General features: G+C 41.8%; 1 protein-coding gene across 1 annotated transcript in view; it reads right to left on the bottom strand.

Moving 5' to 3' along the window:
* Nucleotides 1–18,067, bottom strand: part of HMCN2 (hemicentin 2) — a 318,398-nt gene that overhangs the window by 93,399 nt on the left and 206,932 nt on the right. Inside the window, exons 35-40 of the mRNA XM_073600486.1 lie at nucleotides 17,673–17,827; nucleotides 12,571–12,667; nucleotides 11,906–12,001; nucleotides 7,308–7,484; nucleotides 7,011–7,162; nucleotides 3,141–3,264 (exon numbers count right to left, since the gene is read on the bottom strand). Of these exons, the coding sequence (XP_073456587.1) occupies nucleotides 3,141–3,264; nucleotides 7,011–7,162; nucleotides 7,308–7,484; nucleotides 11,906–12,001; nucleotides 12,571–12,667; nucleotides 17,673–17,827 (801 nt within the window). The remainder of the gene's footprint in view (nucleotides 1–3,140; nucleotides 3,265–7,010; nucleotides 7,163–7,307; nucleotides 7,485–11,905; nucleotides 12,002–12,570; nucleotides 12,668–17,672; nucleotides 17,828–18,067) is intronic.

The raw sequence follows: 18,067 nt of genomic DNA on the forward strand, positions 1-18,067 counted from the left end.
AGCTCTGTCAGATTGGATGGAGAGCATCTGTGAACAGCAATTTTCAAGTCTTGCCACAGATTCTCAATTGGATTTAGGTCTGGACTTTGACTGGACCATTCTAACACATGAATATGCTTTGATCTAAACCATTCCATTGTAGCACTGGCTGTATGTTTAGGGTCGTTGTCCTGCTGGAAGGTGAACCTCTGCCCCAGAGCACCTTCTTCCACAACTGCAAACAGGACTTCTTATGGCTTTCTTTTAACAACGGCTTTCTTCTTCTCACTCTTCCATTAAGGCCAGAATTGTGGAGTGTGAGACTAATAGTCGTCCTGTCTACAGATTCTCCCACCTGAGCTGTGGATCTCTGAAGCTCCTCCAGAGTTACCATGGGCCTCTTGGTTGCTTCTCTGATGAATACTCTCCTTGCCGCCCTGTCAGTTTAGGTGGACGACCATGCCTTGGTAGGTTGGCAGTTGTCCCATACTCCTTCCATTTTTAAATGATGGATTGAACAGTGCTCCGTGAGGTGTTCAAAGCTTGGCATATTTTTTATAACCTGACCCCGCTTTGAACTTCTCCACAACTTTATCCCTGACCTGTCTGGTGTGTTCCTCAGCCTTCATGATGCTGTTTGTTCACTAAGGTTCTCTAACAAACCTCTGAGGGCTTTACAGAACAGCTGTATTCATACTGAGATTAAATTACACACAAGTGGACTCTATTTACTAATTAGGTGACTTCTGAAGGCAATTGGTTCCACTAGATTTTAGTTAGGGGTATCAGAGTAAAGGGGGCTGAATACAAATGCACGCCACACTTTTCACATATGTATTTGTAAAAAAAAAAAAATGAAAACCATTTATCATTTTTCTTCCACTTCAGAATGATTTGCCACTTTGTGTTGGTCTATCACAAAAAATCTAAAAAAAAAAAAAATACATTTACAATTTTGGTTCTAACATGACAAAATGTATAAAAGGGGTATGAATACTTTTTCAAGGCACTATAGAAGGGTCACTTGAATGTGAGTGGGCAATTCAGACAAATACCCTACAGATACATGGTTAAGTGCGTGAATTTTAAAACTAGGCCCATTTTATTGTTCCCTAGGAGAGGAACATCTAATAGAACACATTTTCCACATGGATAATGTCCAGGTACAGTTTTCAGAAAAATATGAGATAGAACATTATACAAATGTAGCAATAGTAAAATTGGCATAATTCCCAGCTTCCTGCATAGTACCAGAACAGAACAATGCTAACAATAGTAGAATAATGATCATATCTGTATAGCTTGGCAGACGTCCCAGAAGATAACTGCCGCCAACAGTCACAAAAGCCAAGATCTGCATCCGTAACAGTAATTGCCTATTACTTGTCAATTACAGAAGAGAAAATAGAATGAACAGGCTGTTGCCAAAACATTGTATATAAGAATGACGCTGCAAACAGCACATGATTTATTCATGTCTGATCACGTTCCCTTACTTATTTTCATAGCTGAAATGTAGATGTATTTATTTCACATAGAATATATCAAGCCTTTTAATTACGGCCATCACTGAAGGTGTCCCTCTCAACTGCAGTCAGGGAATCATGTGTACGAGTGTTCGGATAGAGGTCATACATACAGTGGTGTATTTTGGTTTTTTGCTGCCCTAGGCAAGACTAAAATCGCCCCCCTTCATCTAAATTTGTCCTACCCCAGCTGTGGTATATCGTTCTCGTCTCAGAGACTGATGGGAAAGCTGCAGCCATTCACACTGAACAGCTGCGGTTTCCTCATCAGACCCTGAGACATGATTCGACTATGTGCCATTACTGCCCATGATCTGATGTTCGCTGTGATACCTCATTGTGTGGGACGATTACTGTTTGCGTGCGTGCGGGACTAAAACTAGCATTTGCCTTTGGCGCGAGCACAGAAGGACGGGGGCACTTTACATTTTCTTTTTTATTCATATTTTTTTTTTTTTTTTTTTTTTTACACTGTTGCTTTAATTTTTTCTCAATAGCTTTTATTGCTGTCACAAGGAATATAAACATCCTTGTGACAACAATAGGCTTGTGACAGGTACTCTATATGGAGAGATCTGGGGTCTATAAGACCCCAAATCCCTCCTCTGCACTTACAAGCATTCAAAACACCAGATCGGTGTTTTTGAATGCTTTCAATTTTCATGACAAGCTTCTCAAAGCTGAACCGGGCTTTGCTTGGCTTTCCAGCCAGCTGGCGGACTCACCCGAGGGTCTCCCGAGCTGCTCCAATTGCTATTGTAAGAGAGCCGACTGCCGACTCTAAAAAACTATACTGGGGTGATGCCTGCAGATGCAGGCATCATCTTGATACAACCACTGAAAGACAGGAAGTGGTTAAAGAGGCCCTTCTGTCTGGGGGCAGTGGCGCCCTCGGCCTCCTGAAAAATGCTGCCCAAGGCAAACGCCTTGTTTGCCTTTGCGGTAGATACACCCCTGCATACATAGCTATAATAACATAGCACTCATAGAGCACTGGAATCAGAGGTAGTTAGTACAGGCAAAATTAGAAGTAATTTCTACGGTGAGCAGGAGCTTTCAGACACTCTATAGCAGGCCATACATGTCTAGACTTCTCACAGCTGTCGGAATTCAGGAACAGTAACTGCAGCTGGTTGGATGCTGACAGTCAAGCCGGTGGATGCTGTCAGAGCCACCCATGGCTCAAATTTTGGGCGATTCATCGCTACTGGTCAACATTCAAGCCATTTTTATGGCCAGCTTAAGTCTGTCAGTGCTTCTACCCGAAGAGATTGACAGTAGGGGACATGTAACGGTATAGTAGGGGTCTCAAACTGGTGGCCCTCCAGCTGTTGCGAAACTACAAGTCCCATGAGGCATTGCAAGGCTGACAGTTACAAGCATGACTCCTGCAGGAAGAGGCCTGATGGGACTTGTAGTTTCGCAATAGCTGGAGGGCCACCAGTTTGAGACCCTTGCTGTATAGTGTAGTCTGTAACACCAATTTAACAATGGGACAGTGATGTCAGAAATGAAACCTCATACATGTATATTATATATCATATTGAATAAACCACAAGCCCAATGTGGAAGGGCCCTGACTTTGCCTTTGTTATTTCAACATATAAAATGAGGAGGTGAACCCCTCCTACTTACTGTAGACCTGCAGCTCGGTATCATGGCTGTCCTCCCCTGCAGAATTAACGGCAACACAGGTGTAGATTCCAGAATCCAATATGTGGGCTGCAGACAAGGTAAGGATTCTACCCTGCTCCAAAATCTGAAGGACAAATACCAAAGACTTATTGGACTCAATATGAGTATAAGAAGAGATGTGAGCATAACCGATAAACCAAGCAGTAATCCAGTTATCCTGGGCAAACCCAATTGATTAGCTGCTATGGGCTACTTATTTTTTACATGAATAGTGACACATGCATTGTCTCAAGACTAAGCCTGATTAAGGCCCTGTGTTGACGAGCTTTGGGAACGTGTTGAAAGTCAAATACAACTTGCTTGACATCAGCTTGAGATGCTTATGAGATCATTCAAAATGCATTGATAAGTGCCCTTGACCTGTTCCTGACCACGTTTTGCCCTGCATTTGACCTGCTTCAAGCTTCTTTTGCTTTCCTATTGACTTGAATGGTAAGAGAAGCAGTATTCATTTGAACAAAAGCCCATCAACACTGGCCTTATTAATACATAACTGTATTCGCTCATCATTATTTATGGCTCCTGAATATTCATATATAAAAACTTGGACCATTCAATAGTACATATCAGTTGTTCAAGAACATAAAGAAATCAATAAGGTGTTATTACAGCAAAGTCTGCATTAGGATTATATTAAACATATACTATGTGTAAGATACACTGTCTGAGTGCATACTGTCTTGTCCATATAGTCCTTGCATTTTCTGTGTAAATTGCATTCTGAAGCTGCCCTGTTTGATATCCTCAGACTGCAGAGAAAGCAAACTTCCTGAAATTATCTTTCCATTACTATAGAATAAAGGAGTTATTCCCGCGCTAACAGGTATAAAATCTGATAACAGTACTAAGGAGAAGCTGCATGCACCGGATACAGGTGCAAACCGAACCTTAAAAGGGACATAAAAATATTAAATGGTGCTGCGCTAATCCTGGACACCCTTATTAAAAGCCTTAGGGTGATAGTAAGTGACTAAAAGGTGGTAAAACAGCAGAGAAGTGTTGGCAACAGCCATACAAAATCGCACTCATAAATAAACATTAGCAGTGCTAAAAACAAATATATGTGAAAAATAAAATCACTAAAAATTCACTCATCATAAATAGTGCCATTAAATAAATCATTAGTCCATAACTGTAATCATGTGCAAAAAACAATGGTGTCAACAATCATCACATCGTAACACGGTGTCTGTGTGACTCAAATTAAGTAGCAAGCAAAATAGCACATAAAGTGACAAGGTGCAAGGTGAAGGGAATGAAAAAATAAATAAATGTAAACCAGTGCAATGTTCAGGGATTGTCCGGAACTATGGCAAGCAATATTAATAAATAATGTGACTTGGATAGTTTGGCATGCACCAGATGTGACAGTAAAAAAAGTCCTTTTTAAATAATAGTGGTAGCGTCCTGGCATGCAACAGTCGCTCCGTGGTGCTTGACGTAAATCACACGGTGCTCAACTTCGTGTAAGAACACTCATGTAAAAGATGGCCCCTTACCTTGAGGCAATAGGGCAAGCGCATCTAACCATAGGTCTTTACAAGGGTCCTCCTTGAAGTAATGGAGCAAGCACATATGACCAAGAATCTTTTAGGGGGGTCCTCCTAGGATGCAGAGACCTATCCTCGCAGTCCTAGTTTCAGGGGGTGGTTCCCTCGGTAATACAGGGGGATTAAAAAACACGGGGAGCCCCAATAGTGTAATACTATTTAAACCAGTAGCTTTATTAGGTAAAACAAGGGTACTCACATAAAAACAAACAATAATGTTCCTATCTCCGACGAGCGGCGAGCTCGTATCACTATCACAGCATGTAGAGCCTGTCCCGTCCTTACGCGTGACGTCACACCACACGTGACTTCATCAGAGGAAGTTGAGTTGATTTACGTCAAGCACCACGGAGCGACTGTTGCATGCCAGGACGCTACCACTATTATTTAAAAAGGACTTTTTTTACTGTCACATCTGGTGCATGCCAAACTATCCAAGTCACATTATTTATTAATATTGCTTGCCATAGTTCCGGACAATCCCTGAACATTGCACTGGTTTACATTTATTTATTTTTTCATTCCCTTCACCTTGCACCTTGTCACTTTATGTGCTATTTTGCTTGCTACTTAATTTGAGTCACACAGACTCCGTGTTACGATGTGATGATTGTTGACACCATTGTTTTTTGCACATGATTACAGTTATGGACTAATGATTTATTTAATGGCACTATTTATGATGAGTGAATTTTTAGTGATTTTATTTTTCACATATATTTGTTTTTAGCACTGCTAATGTTTATTTATGAGTGCGATTTTGTATGGCTGTTGCCAACACTTCTCTGCTGTTTTACCACCTTTTAGTCACTTACTATCTTTCCATTACTACCTTTGAAATCTCATGACTTTAGGCCCAGGTTAGCAAGTTGCCAGGGCTCTAGAGAAAGATGGAAATGGCTCACATCGCACAAACCAGCTGATTAGCAAAAGTATTACAATATAAACTGTCCTAGCTGTTTTGTATTATCTTTAATGCTATGATTAAAGGAGCAAGATGAAGTGCCCAGGGCCAGCATCTTTGTGCTAGAACAAAACATCATTACATATTTGACCTTACATGGCTGAGTGGGCACGGTAGTTTATAGTGCTAGAATGACCTAATTATGCAAGGTCCACATTAAAGGGGTTGTAAAGTTATTTTTTTTTTTAATCTTAAAATAAAAATAAATTTTACTGATCTGTTCTGTGCAATGGAACCTCCTCTTCTGGGGTCACCAGCGCTCTAGGATCCTCCTCTTCTGCGTGTTCCACCATAGGTAGCCGTTTTTCTATGGTGAAACACGTAGGGGTTTGATTAGGAGCCGAGCTGTGTGCTCAACCCTACTCCCGGCTTTCTGCTCACTGGATTTGACTGACAGCAGCAGTAGCCAATGGCTCCCCTTGTTCTCAATCAAAACTGTGAGAGAGCAGAGGGAGGAGAGAAAACCTGCAGATGAGCACAAAGCTGGGTATCTACAGGACTCAGGTAGCTATGTGGGATGGGTGGGGGGGGGGGGGACAGGCACTGAAAAGTTTTTTACCTAATGCATAGAATGCATTAGGTAAAAAACCTTATGAATGGAGAACCACTTTAAGTGTTATCACCTTTAAAGTAGATCTAAACCCTCCTGTCCTTTACAGCCATCTTAGCTTCTGTATGATCTACAGTTGAGATGGTGCTTCACATGTGATCAGCTTTGACACCATACTTGGCCATTTGGTTGTGACCACAAGCAACAACAGTTATCATTCCTGGCATGCCTTGAATGTAACTGTTTAAGGAAACTGCTAAATTGATGGGTTTAGTTCTGCTTTAAACCCCCAGGTCATCAAAACTAGTGTCCCCATTCGAAGATCCCCCCCAATACTTTTCTGGGGACAACCCAAAATGTGGTATTTTCTTTTACTTATAATGATAATGGTAAACAGGACAAATAGAGAGGGGGGGATCTCCTTAATGGGGGCACAGAAAGCAATAAAAACTCACTGTTTTAATCCATCTCAACTCTATCTATCTAAAACTAGAAAAAAAAGTTTTGCCTTTAGCTCTACTTTAAGTCATAGTCACAATTAACTTTGTAGACCTTTAGTAAAAAAAAAAAAGAGAAAAGGGCATGTTCAAATATTTCACCCAAAATGTTAAACCAGACCTCAAATTGCAACCAGACCTTGAATATCCTACCATGTAAATTGACGTTTGTACAATCCAAAACTGAAATATTTCCATGACTACTAAGAAAAACATGAGAAAAATAGACTAAGTAACTCATATACTGACCCGGAGGCCATCTCTTGCCGTGGAAACAGGAATTTTATCTTTCAACCACATAAGTGTTGGCTCAGGTACTCCCGTGGCATTGCACTCTAACCAAACCTGTTCATTCACCAGGAACGTGGCAAGTTCTGTCACTGATACAATTCTGGGTGGCACTGGGGTTAACAAATAAAAAAGGCATAAAGGAAGTTAGTAAATCTGAAGTATTGAAAGTAAAACATATCATGGGTAGAAGATTGCAGTTGATATGTAAGATCTAACCATTAAAGGATTGCCACACAGAATAATTCAGGTGCTCACCATGAACCTCTAGAGAGTAGCGGAGCTCGGTGTTGCCAGCTTCATTAGATGCCACGCAGACATACTCTCCGGCATCAGAGGTGCTGATTCTCTCAATTTGCAGGATCCTGCCATCATTTAGAAAGGTGACACCAGGCATTGCAGACAGCAGCTGACCACCTCTGTACCATGTCACCACTGTACACAGACAAAAGATCATTACTACAGCATCCCAAACTGTCCAAGCATTCTTATTACATGATTCAGAGAAAAATCCTGACCACATACACAAAAGGGCTCTTGTATTGTACCTCAGGAAAGTCAGCACAGTCTTTAAAATCTTTTAATATAGGGGCATTTGGATAAATCCCCTCAATGTGCAACTGGATTTTGCTAGCGGAAGTTAAAATTTCTTGTTTTGCTCATTTCTGTGCCAAACCAATAGCTTTAAAGTTTTGTATTATCTTGTGAATTTTTCCCTTTTTTTTAAATTGTGACATATTATCTGCAGCTTTCATCTTGCTTATTTATTTACATCACTATGTCTCTAAAGCGGAGTTCCACACCAAAAAGGGAACTTCTGCTGATCGGATTCCCCCCCCCCCACCCCCTCGGTGTCATATTTGGCACCTTTCAGGGGGGAAGCAGATACCTGTCTAATCCAGGTATTTGCTTCCACTTCCGGGCATAGATCGCCGCAGGCTCCGCGGTGATCTACGCCTTGTCCAGCCCCTCCTCTGTCCCCCCCCACTGTCTTCTGGGAGACACTGGGAGCCAAGGGACAGATCGACTTTGGTGAGGACATCGCGGGTGTCCTGGACAGGTAAGTGTCCATATTTTAAAAATCAGCAGCTGCAGTATTTGTAGCTGCTGACTTTTAAAAAAAGAAATTTTGGCGGAACTCCGCTTTAAGTTAAATTTTAGTACTCTTCAGTTTTGTGCTTTGACAAATGAACAAACAAACAGAAAACACACGGAAAATTCATTCATATGTAAAAATGAATTACGTTAATATAACAATCAAATAAAAGTATGCTATAGTGTCTGTGGGGCCTTACTATGTTTTTTTGTACTGGATGTCAATGCTCTGTCCATAGGCATGTGCATCCATTTGCATTCAACACACGTGTGTGTGTGTATATATATATATATAGATATATATATATATCTATATAGATATATAGATATACAGTATATATATATCTATATAGATAGATATCTATATATCTATATATATATATATATATATATATATATATATATATATATATATATATATACACACACACACATACAGTGGGGACGGAAAGTATTCAGACCCCCTTACATTTTTCACTCTTTGTTATATTGCAGCCATTTGCTAAAATCATTTAAGTAAATTTTTTTCCTCATTAATGTACACACAGCACCCCATATTGACCGAAAAACACAGAATTGTTGACATTTTTGCAGATTAATTAAAAAAGAAAAACTGAAATATCACATGGTCCTAAGTATTCAGACCCTGTGCTGTGACACTCATATATTTAACTCAGGTGCTGTCCATTTCTTCTGATCATCCTTGAGATGGTTCTACACCTTCATTTGAGTCCAGCTGTGTTTGATTATACTTATTGGACTTGATTAGGAAAGCCACACACCTGTCTATATAAGACCTTACAGCTCACAGTGCATGTCAGAGCAAATGAGAATCATGAGGTCAAAGGAACTGCCTAAAGAGCTCAGAGACAGAATTGTGGCAAGGCACAGATCTGGCCAAGGTTACAAAAAAAATTCTGCTGCACTTAAGGTTCCTAAGAGCACAGTTGCCTACATAATCCTTAAACGGAAGACGTTTGGGACGACCAGAACCCTTCCTAGAGCTGGCCGTCCGGCCAAATTGAGCTATCGGGGGCGAAGAGCCTTGGTGAGAGAGGTAAAGAAGAAGAATCCAAAGATCACTGTGGCTGAGCTCCAGAGATGCAGTTGGGAGATGGGAGAAAGTTGTAGAAAGTCAACCATCACTGCAGCCCTCCACCAGTCGGGGCTTTATGGCAGAGTGGCCCAATGGAAGCCTCTCCTCAGTGCAAGACACATGAAAGCCCGCATAGAGTTTGCTAAAAAACACCCGGAGGACTCCAAGATGGTGAGAAATAAGATTTTCTGGTCTGATGAGACCAAGATAGAACTTTTTGACCTTAATTCTAAGCGGTATGTGTGGAGAAAACCAGACACTGCTTATCACCTGTCCAATACAGTCCCAACAGTGAAGCATGGTGGTGGCAGCATTATGCTGTGGGGGTGTTTTTCTGCTGTAGGGACAGGACGACTGGTTGCAATCAAGGGAAAGATGAATGCGGCCAAGTACAGGGATATCCTGGACGAAAACCTTCTCCAGAGTGCTCAGGACCTCAGACTGGGCCGAAGGTTTACCTTCCAACAAGACAATGACCCTAAGCACACAGCTAAAATAACGAAGGAGTGGCTTCACAACAACTCCGTGACTGTTCTTGAATGGCCCAGCCAGAGCCCTGACTTAAACCCAATTGAGCATCTCTGAAGAGACCTAAAAATGGCCGTCCACCAACGTTTACCATCCAACCTGACAGAACTGGAGAGGATCTGCAAGGAGGAATGGCAGAGGATCCCCAAATCCAGGTGTGAAAAACTTGTTGCATCTTTCCCAAAAAGACTCATGGCTGTATTAGATCAAAAGGGTGCTTCTACTAAATACTGAACAAAGGGTCTGAATACTTAGGATCATGTGATATTTCAGTTTTTCTCTTTTAATAAATCTGCAAAAATGTCAACAATTCTGTGTTTTTCTGTCAATATGGGGTGCTGTGTGTACATTAATGAGGAAAAAAATTAACTTAAATGATTTTAGCAAATGGCTGCAATATAACAAAGAGTGAAAAATTTAACGGGGTCTGAATACTTTCCGTCCCCACTGTGTGTGTGTGTGTGTGTGTGTATATATATATATATATATATATATATATATATATATATATATATATATATATAATTTATTTACACTATATTATCAAAAGTATTGGGACACCTGCCTTTACACGCACATGAACTTTAATGGCATCCCAGTCTTAGTCTGTAGGGTTCAATATTGAGTTGGCCCACCCTTTGCAGCTATAACAGCTTCAACTCTTCTGGGAAAGCTGTCCACAAACTTTAGGAGTGTGTCTATTGGAATGTTTGACCATTCTTCCAGAAGCACATTTGTGAGGTCAGACATTGATGTTGGATGAGAAGGCCTGGCTCACAGTCTCCACTCTAATGTGACCCACCCCAAACTCATCCCTGTCTTTATGGACCTTGCTTTGTGCACTGGTCCAAATCATTTGGTGGAGGGGGGATTATGGTGTGGGGTTGTTTTTCAGGGGTTGGACCCCTTAGTTCCAATGAAGGGAACACTTAAGGCATCAGCATACCAAGACATTTTGGACAATCTAATGCTCCCAACTTTGTGGGAACAGTCCCAATACTTTTGGTAATATAGTGTATGTATAGTAATTGAGAAAGTCAGCAAGTGGGCCCTAGCTCCAATCAATACCTTAAGTATCAGGTGGTATAGTACGGTCCGAGTTCACCCATGGGTTCCAGATCTTATGAAATGTTCTTAGAGCAACCCCTGACCTCATATGTCATTTTGAACAATGAGGGTTCCTGGTTGATTAGGTTGAGCCAAAAGGCCACAGTAGGGGGAGCTGGAGAATTTCATTTTAGCTATAGATTTCTTTGCATAAAAGAGCTGGGAACTTTTGGGGAGAGGGTCGTCATCAATATGTCCAAATAGGCACCTTAAGGGAATACATATATTAAGTATTTGAGTAAGCAAACTAATGAAAGCAGTGACTTAGAGCATTTTGGTCCGAATAGGTGGGCATTCCCATTCAATGTGATAAAATCTGCAGTGGAACATCTTGAACAAACAGAAGAGGGCAGCCTATTCAAATGGAAGAGGAGACGGGGAGTATTATAAGAGGTGGTATCAAAAAGTTTTGAGACTAGCTCTGTTTATTAGAAAGTTCTTTATCTACGTTTACACACTATAACCTTCAAAATAGTCTCCTTGCACAGCACTACAGCTCTCCCAGCATTCCTGACACTTCTGGAATGTGTCCTGTGAGTCTTCTTTTCAAAGTGTGTCAAGCACCTTCTGCAATTCATGCTGGTGTCAAAACAGTGACCTTTGATTTAGACCTTCATCTTCAGGAAGAAGGTGAAATCAGCAAGAGTCAAATCTGGGTGGGTAGGGTGGGTGTGGAAGTGAGATCATGTAGATTCTGGCGAGAAACTCATGTTTGTTCTAACTTGCTGTCCATGATGAGATAGCAGAAATGGTAATGCCCGTGGTCAGAATAGCACCAGTTGCACAGCTCCCGATGTACACAGCATGATATCTTTTGGCACACTGACTTATGAAAGTCGGTGTTCCCTGTGACTGCGGTGCAGCCTTGTGTTGCCATCTGTGGGCATGTTACAAAACTAGTCTCAAAACTTTTTAATACCACCTCGTAGGATCAGTATAGAAACTTGGTCTGGATAACCTTATCGCCAATATAGAATTAATAAAATACCAATGCTAGAAAACAATTGCAGCAGCAGCGTGTACTTCTTACCAGGCAAAGGACTTCCTGATGCCAAACACTCTAAGGATGCTGGGAGATTTTCCACCACTGTATGGTTCACATCAGTTGGCTCAATATTAGGAGGCACTAGAAAGCAACAGATAACATTTGAGCACATCAGACAACCTTATCGACCACTGAACAACATATTGGGAACCCATCATAGCCCAGATATTGTTAGACTACTTGACTTTTCTAATAATGTAGGAGCCCCTATGGTTTTTCATTAAAATGGACCTAGAAGAGCTATATCATAACTTCTCCCACCACCCCCTCATCCTAAACTACTAGGGCTAAAATAAAACAATAAAAAAATATAAGCAAAAAAAACCTTGACCTTGGACCCCACCTAGGTGAGGTTGAGGTCACCCTTGTGTTCTTGCAAGATTACAGGAAAGTGGAGACTGCTTAAATCTCTCAAGATTTCACTCTTAAACTGAACAGGACCTATGGAATGGGTTGTTGGGTTTCCTGGGTATTTTTACCCCTTTGAGGTGTTTCTTTTGCCTTAGCAGTTTAGGTACGGGGAGGGGAGCTACAATATAACCCCTGTTTGCTGCAGAACTGCTAGGTTTCCTTTAAATACCAAACAAGTGCTAGTCTTTGTTATATTTCTGCATCTAATACATTTTTAACTAAAAAAAAAATACACTCACCCAGCACATTCAGTATAACATCTTGTCTTCCCTCTCCGGCAGAGTTGGCAGCCACACAAGTGTAAACACCTTCATCATCAATGGAAATTGCCTCAATCTGTCAGAAAATCCATGTTAGTATTTCAGGAAGAATGAGAGGAAAAAACATTGTTCAATAAAGAGTTCTTATTCCTAGGTGTTGGTTCTTAAAGCAAAACTCCAAGAAAACAGCTAAATGTTACTTATTCTATTTAGTCAACCGGGTGATTTACACACCCCTGCCACACTGCACATCCAGGCAGGCAGGACTGGTGCAAGGATTTTTAACATCCTAGGCGAAACCTAATTTTGCAGCCCCCTTGGCTCCAACCCTGACTTTGCCCTACCCATGTATACAGTGGTGATGGTGGGGGTGGAGATTTTTGCAGTGCCTCCCCACCTGTTTCCTCAGCAGGCCCGCATCTATGCCTCTGGACCCGGCCTGAAGACAAATAGTGGCTGCACCGGCTAGCTTATTCATGCCAGCCATGGTCAGCAGATGTATGGACAGGCCAGGGTAGTATATGGACCAGCCAGGGTAGTATACGAAAAGGCTAAGGTAGTATATGGACAGGCTAGGGTAGCATATAAACAGGCTAGGGTAGCATATAGACAGGCTAGGGTAGCATATAGACAGGCTAGGGTAGCATATAGACAGGCTAGGGTACCCATATAGCAAGGATAAATTGCCACAAATTTGTGGCAGTGTTGAATTGTAAGTCTTGTTAACTTGCTGTACATTTTCACTGGCACATTTTCACTGGCAAGTTGTACACATGCAGAGCACTTGAAGCATTAGTTCTAGTTGACACTTTTCTAATTTGTAGCTAATTTGCGTGGCAAGTCTCTAGCAAGAGCAAAGTTGTAGTGAGCAAGAGCTCTGCAAGTCTACAGCATGAAAATTCAGCCACAGTGCCCCCTGTGGTGGGAGGACTATTGCACAACATAACTGAACCAGAACTTGCAGCAGACTTCCAGAATGTTTGCAAAGAAAGTTGACTGGAGTCATGCAATGCGGACATGGAACAATTGTGCAACAAAATTGTGAAGCCTGGAAAGTCTAGCAATAGCTTAGCAAGTCATTTTCAAACTTGGAGCACGATTGCTTGCTTTCTGGGTAGTATATAGACAGGCTAGGGTAGTATGCCTCCTATTGTCCCAGTCTCTGTATGGTACCTTTCATGCCAGTCTGTCTCCTTGTTGCGGGGTGCTTTGATCCTTCCAGCAGCTCCCTTGCGGCCCACACCTCCTTCCCGTCTTCTGGGCCCCCAGTCAGCCTGTTCTCCATACCTCACGTTAGAGAGGAAGTTGGAGGAGTCCATACTCTGGAAGTGTGGGGTATGCTGCACCTGCTGCTCGCTGCTTCTGCCCTTTTTGGGGGGGGGGTCAGGGAGATGCGGCGGATCGCTTCTCCTGAGTCCTAGGCTCTCAGGCCTATCTGCCCTCGTTTAACACACCGTGTGGAGCTGGATGCCCACCCGCACCCCAAGGACGCCGCTGTTTGCTGCCGCCACTGAACCTGGACTCCCAGAATTCCTGGAACCCGCCTGCCCCCCCCCCCCCCCACACACACACACACACTCACAAACTAGACCACTGATGGTGCCCTTGACTGATGTGCACTCTAGGCCAACGCAGGCAGGTGACACGCTTATTTCCTGGTTCAGCAATGCAGCTTCCTGTCCTGTGTCACTACTCCATGTCAAGCCTGCTAATTGCACAAATAAATAATATTATCATCTTAGTTCAATTAGCAGGGAGGCATTCCAGGAATCAGTAAAAGTGAACCAGATAGTAGCCGAATGATCTTTTTTTGGCTGTGCCCTGTGGCAGGGGTATGTGAATCATGAGACTAAATAAAATCAATAAGCAAGAAGGTAAAACCGTAAACATACAGGAAATTCTACTTTGAATTGATTATCTGGAGTTCCACTAAGCACAACATCACTTTTCAATCCATATCTATCATATACTGGTCTGGCTGTGTAGTTAATATGAGTTACTGCATTTAAGAATTAACACTATAAATTAACTAATCACCATTTTTTTTACTGCCATTGACCACTGATGTCGTGGTATTTTTTTACTCCCGCTGTCCACAGTCTGGCCCCTAAACAATGAAGAACTACCCTTTGAGGGGACCCTTGCTATAAGATGATAAAAGAGATACAAAATAGAATCCAGCATTTAGCTTAAAAAATTGTAAAGTAGTAAAATATATAACTCATTCAAGGCCCCTTTCACACGGGCAGACCATTCAGGTCCGCCTGTCAGTCAACGGACGCTCCATGCACCTCTATGGAGCAACAAATGTCAGCGGTGACATGTCCGCTGACATCCGACCCGCTCCGATCCGCTAAAGTGTGACGGATGAAAACCCTATTTTTCGATTTGTCTGCGGATCGGATGAAAACTGACTCTATGGTCCGTCTTCATCCGATCCCTCATAGAGGAGAGCGGCGCTCTGACAGGTCGGTCCCTGCACAGTGTGTAGAGACAGACCTGTCATCTGCCTGCTCAGCGGGGATCGACAGAGCGATCCCCCACTGAGAAAGCGGAGTCTATACACAGACACGTCTGTGTGAAAGGGCCCTAATACATTCATGTGAATAATGTAAAGCAGGGTACACATGTACAAAAATTCGGCCAGTTCAGCAGGAACCAGCTGAATGCTGGTATGTGTGTGCCTCTGTCTGTTCAATGGAAGCCCGGATGTTAGACCAGCTTCTGTTGATAGATCCTACTGGAAAACCAGCCTTCGATCAGCACAAGACTGGGATATGCAGGGATATGTTCATTTATTTTTTGTTCAACCTGGCGGTTGAATGAAAAAACAACTGTGTGTGTGTGTGTATCTCCTGCTTAAAAGAGAAATGCAGGATTTGAAAAAATGAAACATACTCTCCTAGATGGATGCTGCATCTGTCCTCCACCTCCTCCAAGACAGAGAAGATCAAAGACCACTGATCACTCAGTTCTCGGTCTTCAGTGAGCAGAGAGCTGGTGATTGTCAGTCACTGACATTCTTCTCTGCCCCTCCAGTGCTCACTGGAGTGCCAGGCTGGGGAGGGGGCGGGAGCAATTGGCTCAGGCTCTCAGCAGCACACGCTGAGAGCCTGAGCCAGCTGCCAGTCAGGCACCTGGGTGGATTCTGACATTAAAGCCTGAACTGGATGAATGATGTCAGCCAACAGCAGACTTTAGCCTGCTAAATACAGGTCTCAGGAGTGCAGGACTAAATGCACACCTGGAGAAATAGGGAAAAATGAGCTTTGGTCCTACTTCTTCTTTAATTCTACAAAAATAGATCTGTGTTTTATGTCCGTTGAGAACTACACTGGTGTTATCAACTAAACGCCTATTTTCACACCTGATTCTATGTCTGTACATCAAAGAAGGCATCCCTGCACACCTTCATGCTCATAGCTTCCACTTTCTTGCGATTGTCAACAAGCAGCAAGCACATCGAGAGGGAAGCTGGGAATGCCATTTTCCATACAAGGAACTGCCAATGTCCGCTTCTCCTATCTGAATTTCTTTTTTTTTTTAACTCTGGAGCTTTAACTGCTAAGGCGGTGAACGTTAAATAACTGTTTGGATGTTCTGATGAAGATGATAATCTTATGACAGCAAGTTCTTGTGAGTGCATCATAATAGCAGCAGAGGTTTATTTTTATTATGAAAGTGCCACAATTTTTTTTATCATTATGGAAAGTATTTAGTATTAATGCATGTATGGCTACCTTGATGCTGGATATAAAAGTAGCAATTTTCATGCAAATTCCACAACTTTCAACTACAAAAATGACTAAACAGATCATTACAGTCTACAGCCAACAGTTTTCATTGTTTTCCACTCAGTAGAAATTGTTAATGGTAAATTGCATTGATCTGTTTACCTATTAAATGTTTGTAAGTGGTTGAAAGTGCTTACAGTAAATGGTTTGTGGTATGGCCTGATGTTTCCATCACAACTGTTAGGAATTAACATATATGAAAATCATTGTATTAAAATGTATCTATAGTCAACCCAATAAAATTATATTTATATTTCCTCTGAACAATGTTGTTGTGAACTGTATTTATCTGTGAAGTCCAAGGTTTGGTATTTGAAATTCCTTGGAGGATTTTCCTATTGACAATACATGTAGGGCAGCCAGGGAGGTCCGTGACCACTATGTGCAAAATTCAGTGACATTCCCCCATCTCTCAATCACAGCAACTTTGCATTTACATACAGCTGTGCTCAAAAGTTTGCATACCCTATGACTGATCATGTAAAAAAAAAACGTCTTTTATTTAAGGATAGCAATCACATGAAGCCATTTATTATCACATCCATGCTTAGTACATCCATGTGAGAGCTAACAAACTCATTGACTATTTATATACAGACACTAATTGCATTTTAAAAAGCCACAAATGTGGGAAATTAACCTTTATTGCCATTTTAACCTGTGTGTGCCACGTCCTGTGCCTGTACCAAGGCCAAACATTCCAGGGTACGTAAACTTTTTAGCAGGGCCATTTGGGTGATTTCTGTTATCATTATGATTTAAAAAGGATCCAAAAAACTATGTGATAATAAATAAAAGACAGTTTTTTAGCATGATCAGTCATATTTTCAATACTAATGCCAAAATGTCACAATTCCTGCCAGGGTATGCAAACTTTTGAGCACAACTGTACCATGTAGTAGGTGCTTACTGAGTTGTCGGAGCATGTTTCACTTAATTCCTCTACAGACCTGATTTCTCATGGGTGTAGCTGCATTACATGGCATGTTCTAAGTGGCTACAGTTGAGCTTTCTTTTTTATTTAAGTCAGGTGTTGTATTTTGCATATTTAACAACTCATACTGTATCTGCTTGATGTTTTCAAATGATGGGAAGAGAGCTCTTTGGGGAGGACATATTTTTACGTTGATCCCAGTCTCTTCCAGAGACTCTCATTTATAATAAGTCACCATGTAGTCACACTGCTGTCAGCTTGTCAAACAAGGAGATGGCTTTTACATGTGGCTATAACAATAGGTAGATCTCCTACACCCATTGCGCACAGGGGAGTGCTCCTGGGTTGCATACCTGCAGTGTAAGCTGATTGGTTGATAACTGGAACCCGTCCTTCCACCAGCTGATGGAGGGAGGTGGAGATCCGGAAACATCACATTCTAGAGTTAGCGGTTCCCGCAATTTAGCAGACGTGCTGCTGCCACCTGTGATGCTGACCACAGGAAGCTCTGTAAAGAAATGAGATCTTAGTAAACAGTGCCGGGCAGACCTCTATGTTAGTTTTAATCAATGACGCCAATAAAAAAAAGGCAACCTTTATTTAATGCCACCACTGAAACCTGGAGGTGGTAAATATGTGAATAAAGAGCAGTTATGGAGGAAATAGATAAACAAAGCCTGGAGTTATAGAAAGGTAATATAGGCAGTGGCCCAGAACACCCAAAGCTTGTTTTTCTTTTCATTGTTAA

This window comes from Aquarana catesbeiana, linkage group LG09 (assembly GCF_042186555.1).
Source record: "Aquarana catesbeiana isolate 2022-GZ linkage group LG09, ASM4218655v1, whole genome shotgun sequence".
In the NCBI taxonomy this organism is placed as follows: Eukaryota; Metazoa; Chordata; class Amphibia; order Anura; family Ranidae; genus Aquarana; species Aquarana catesbeiana.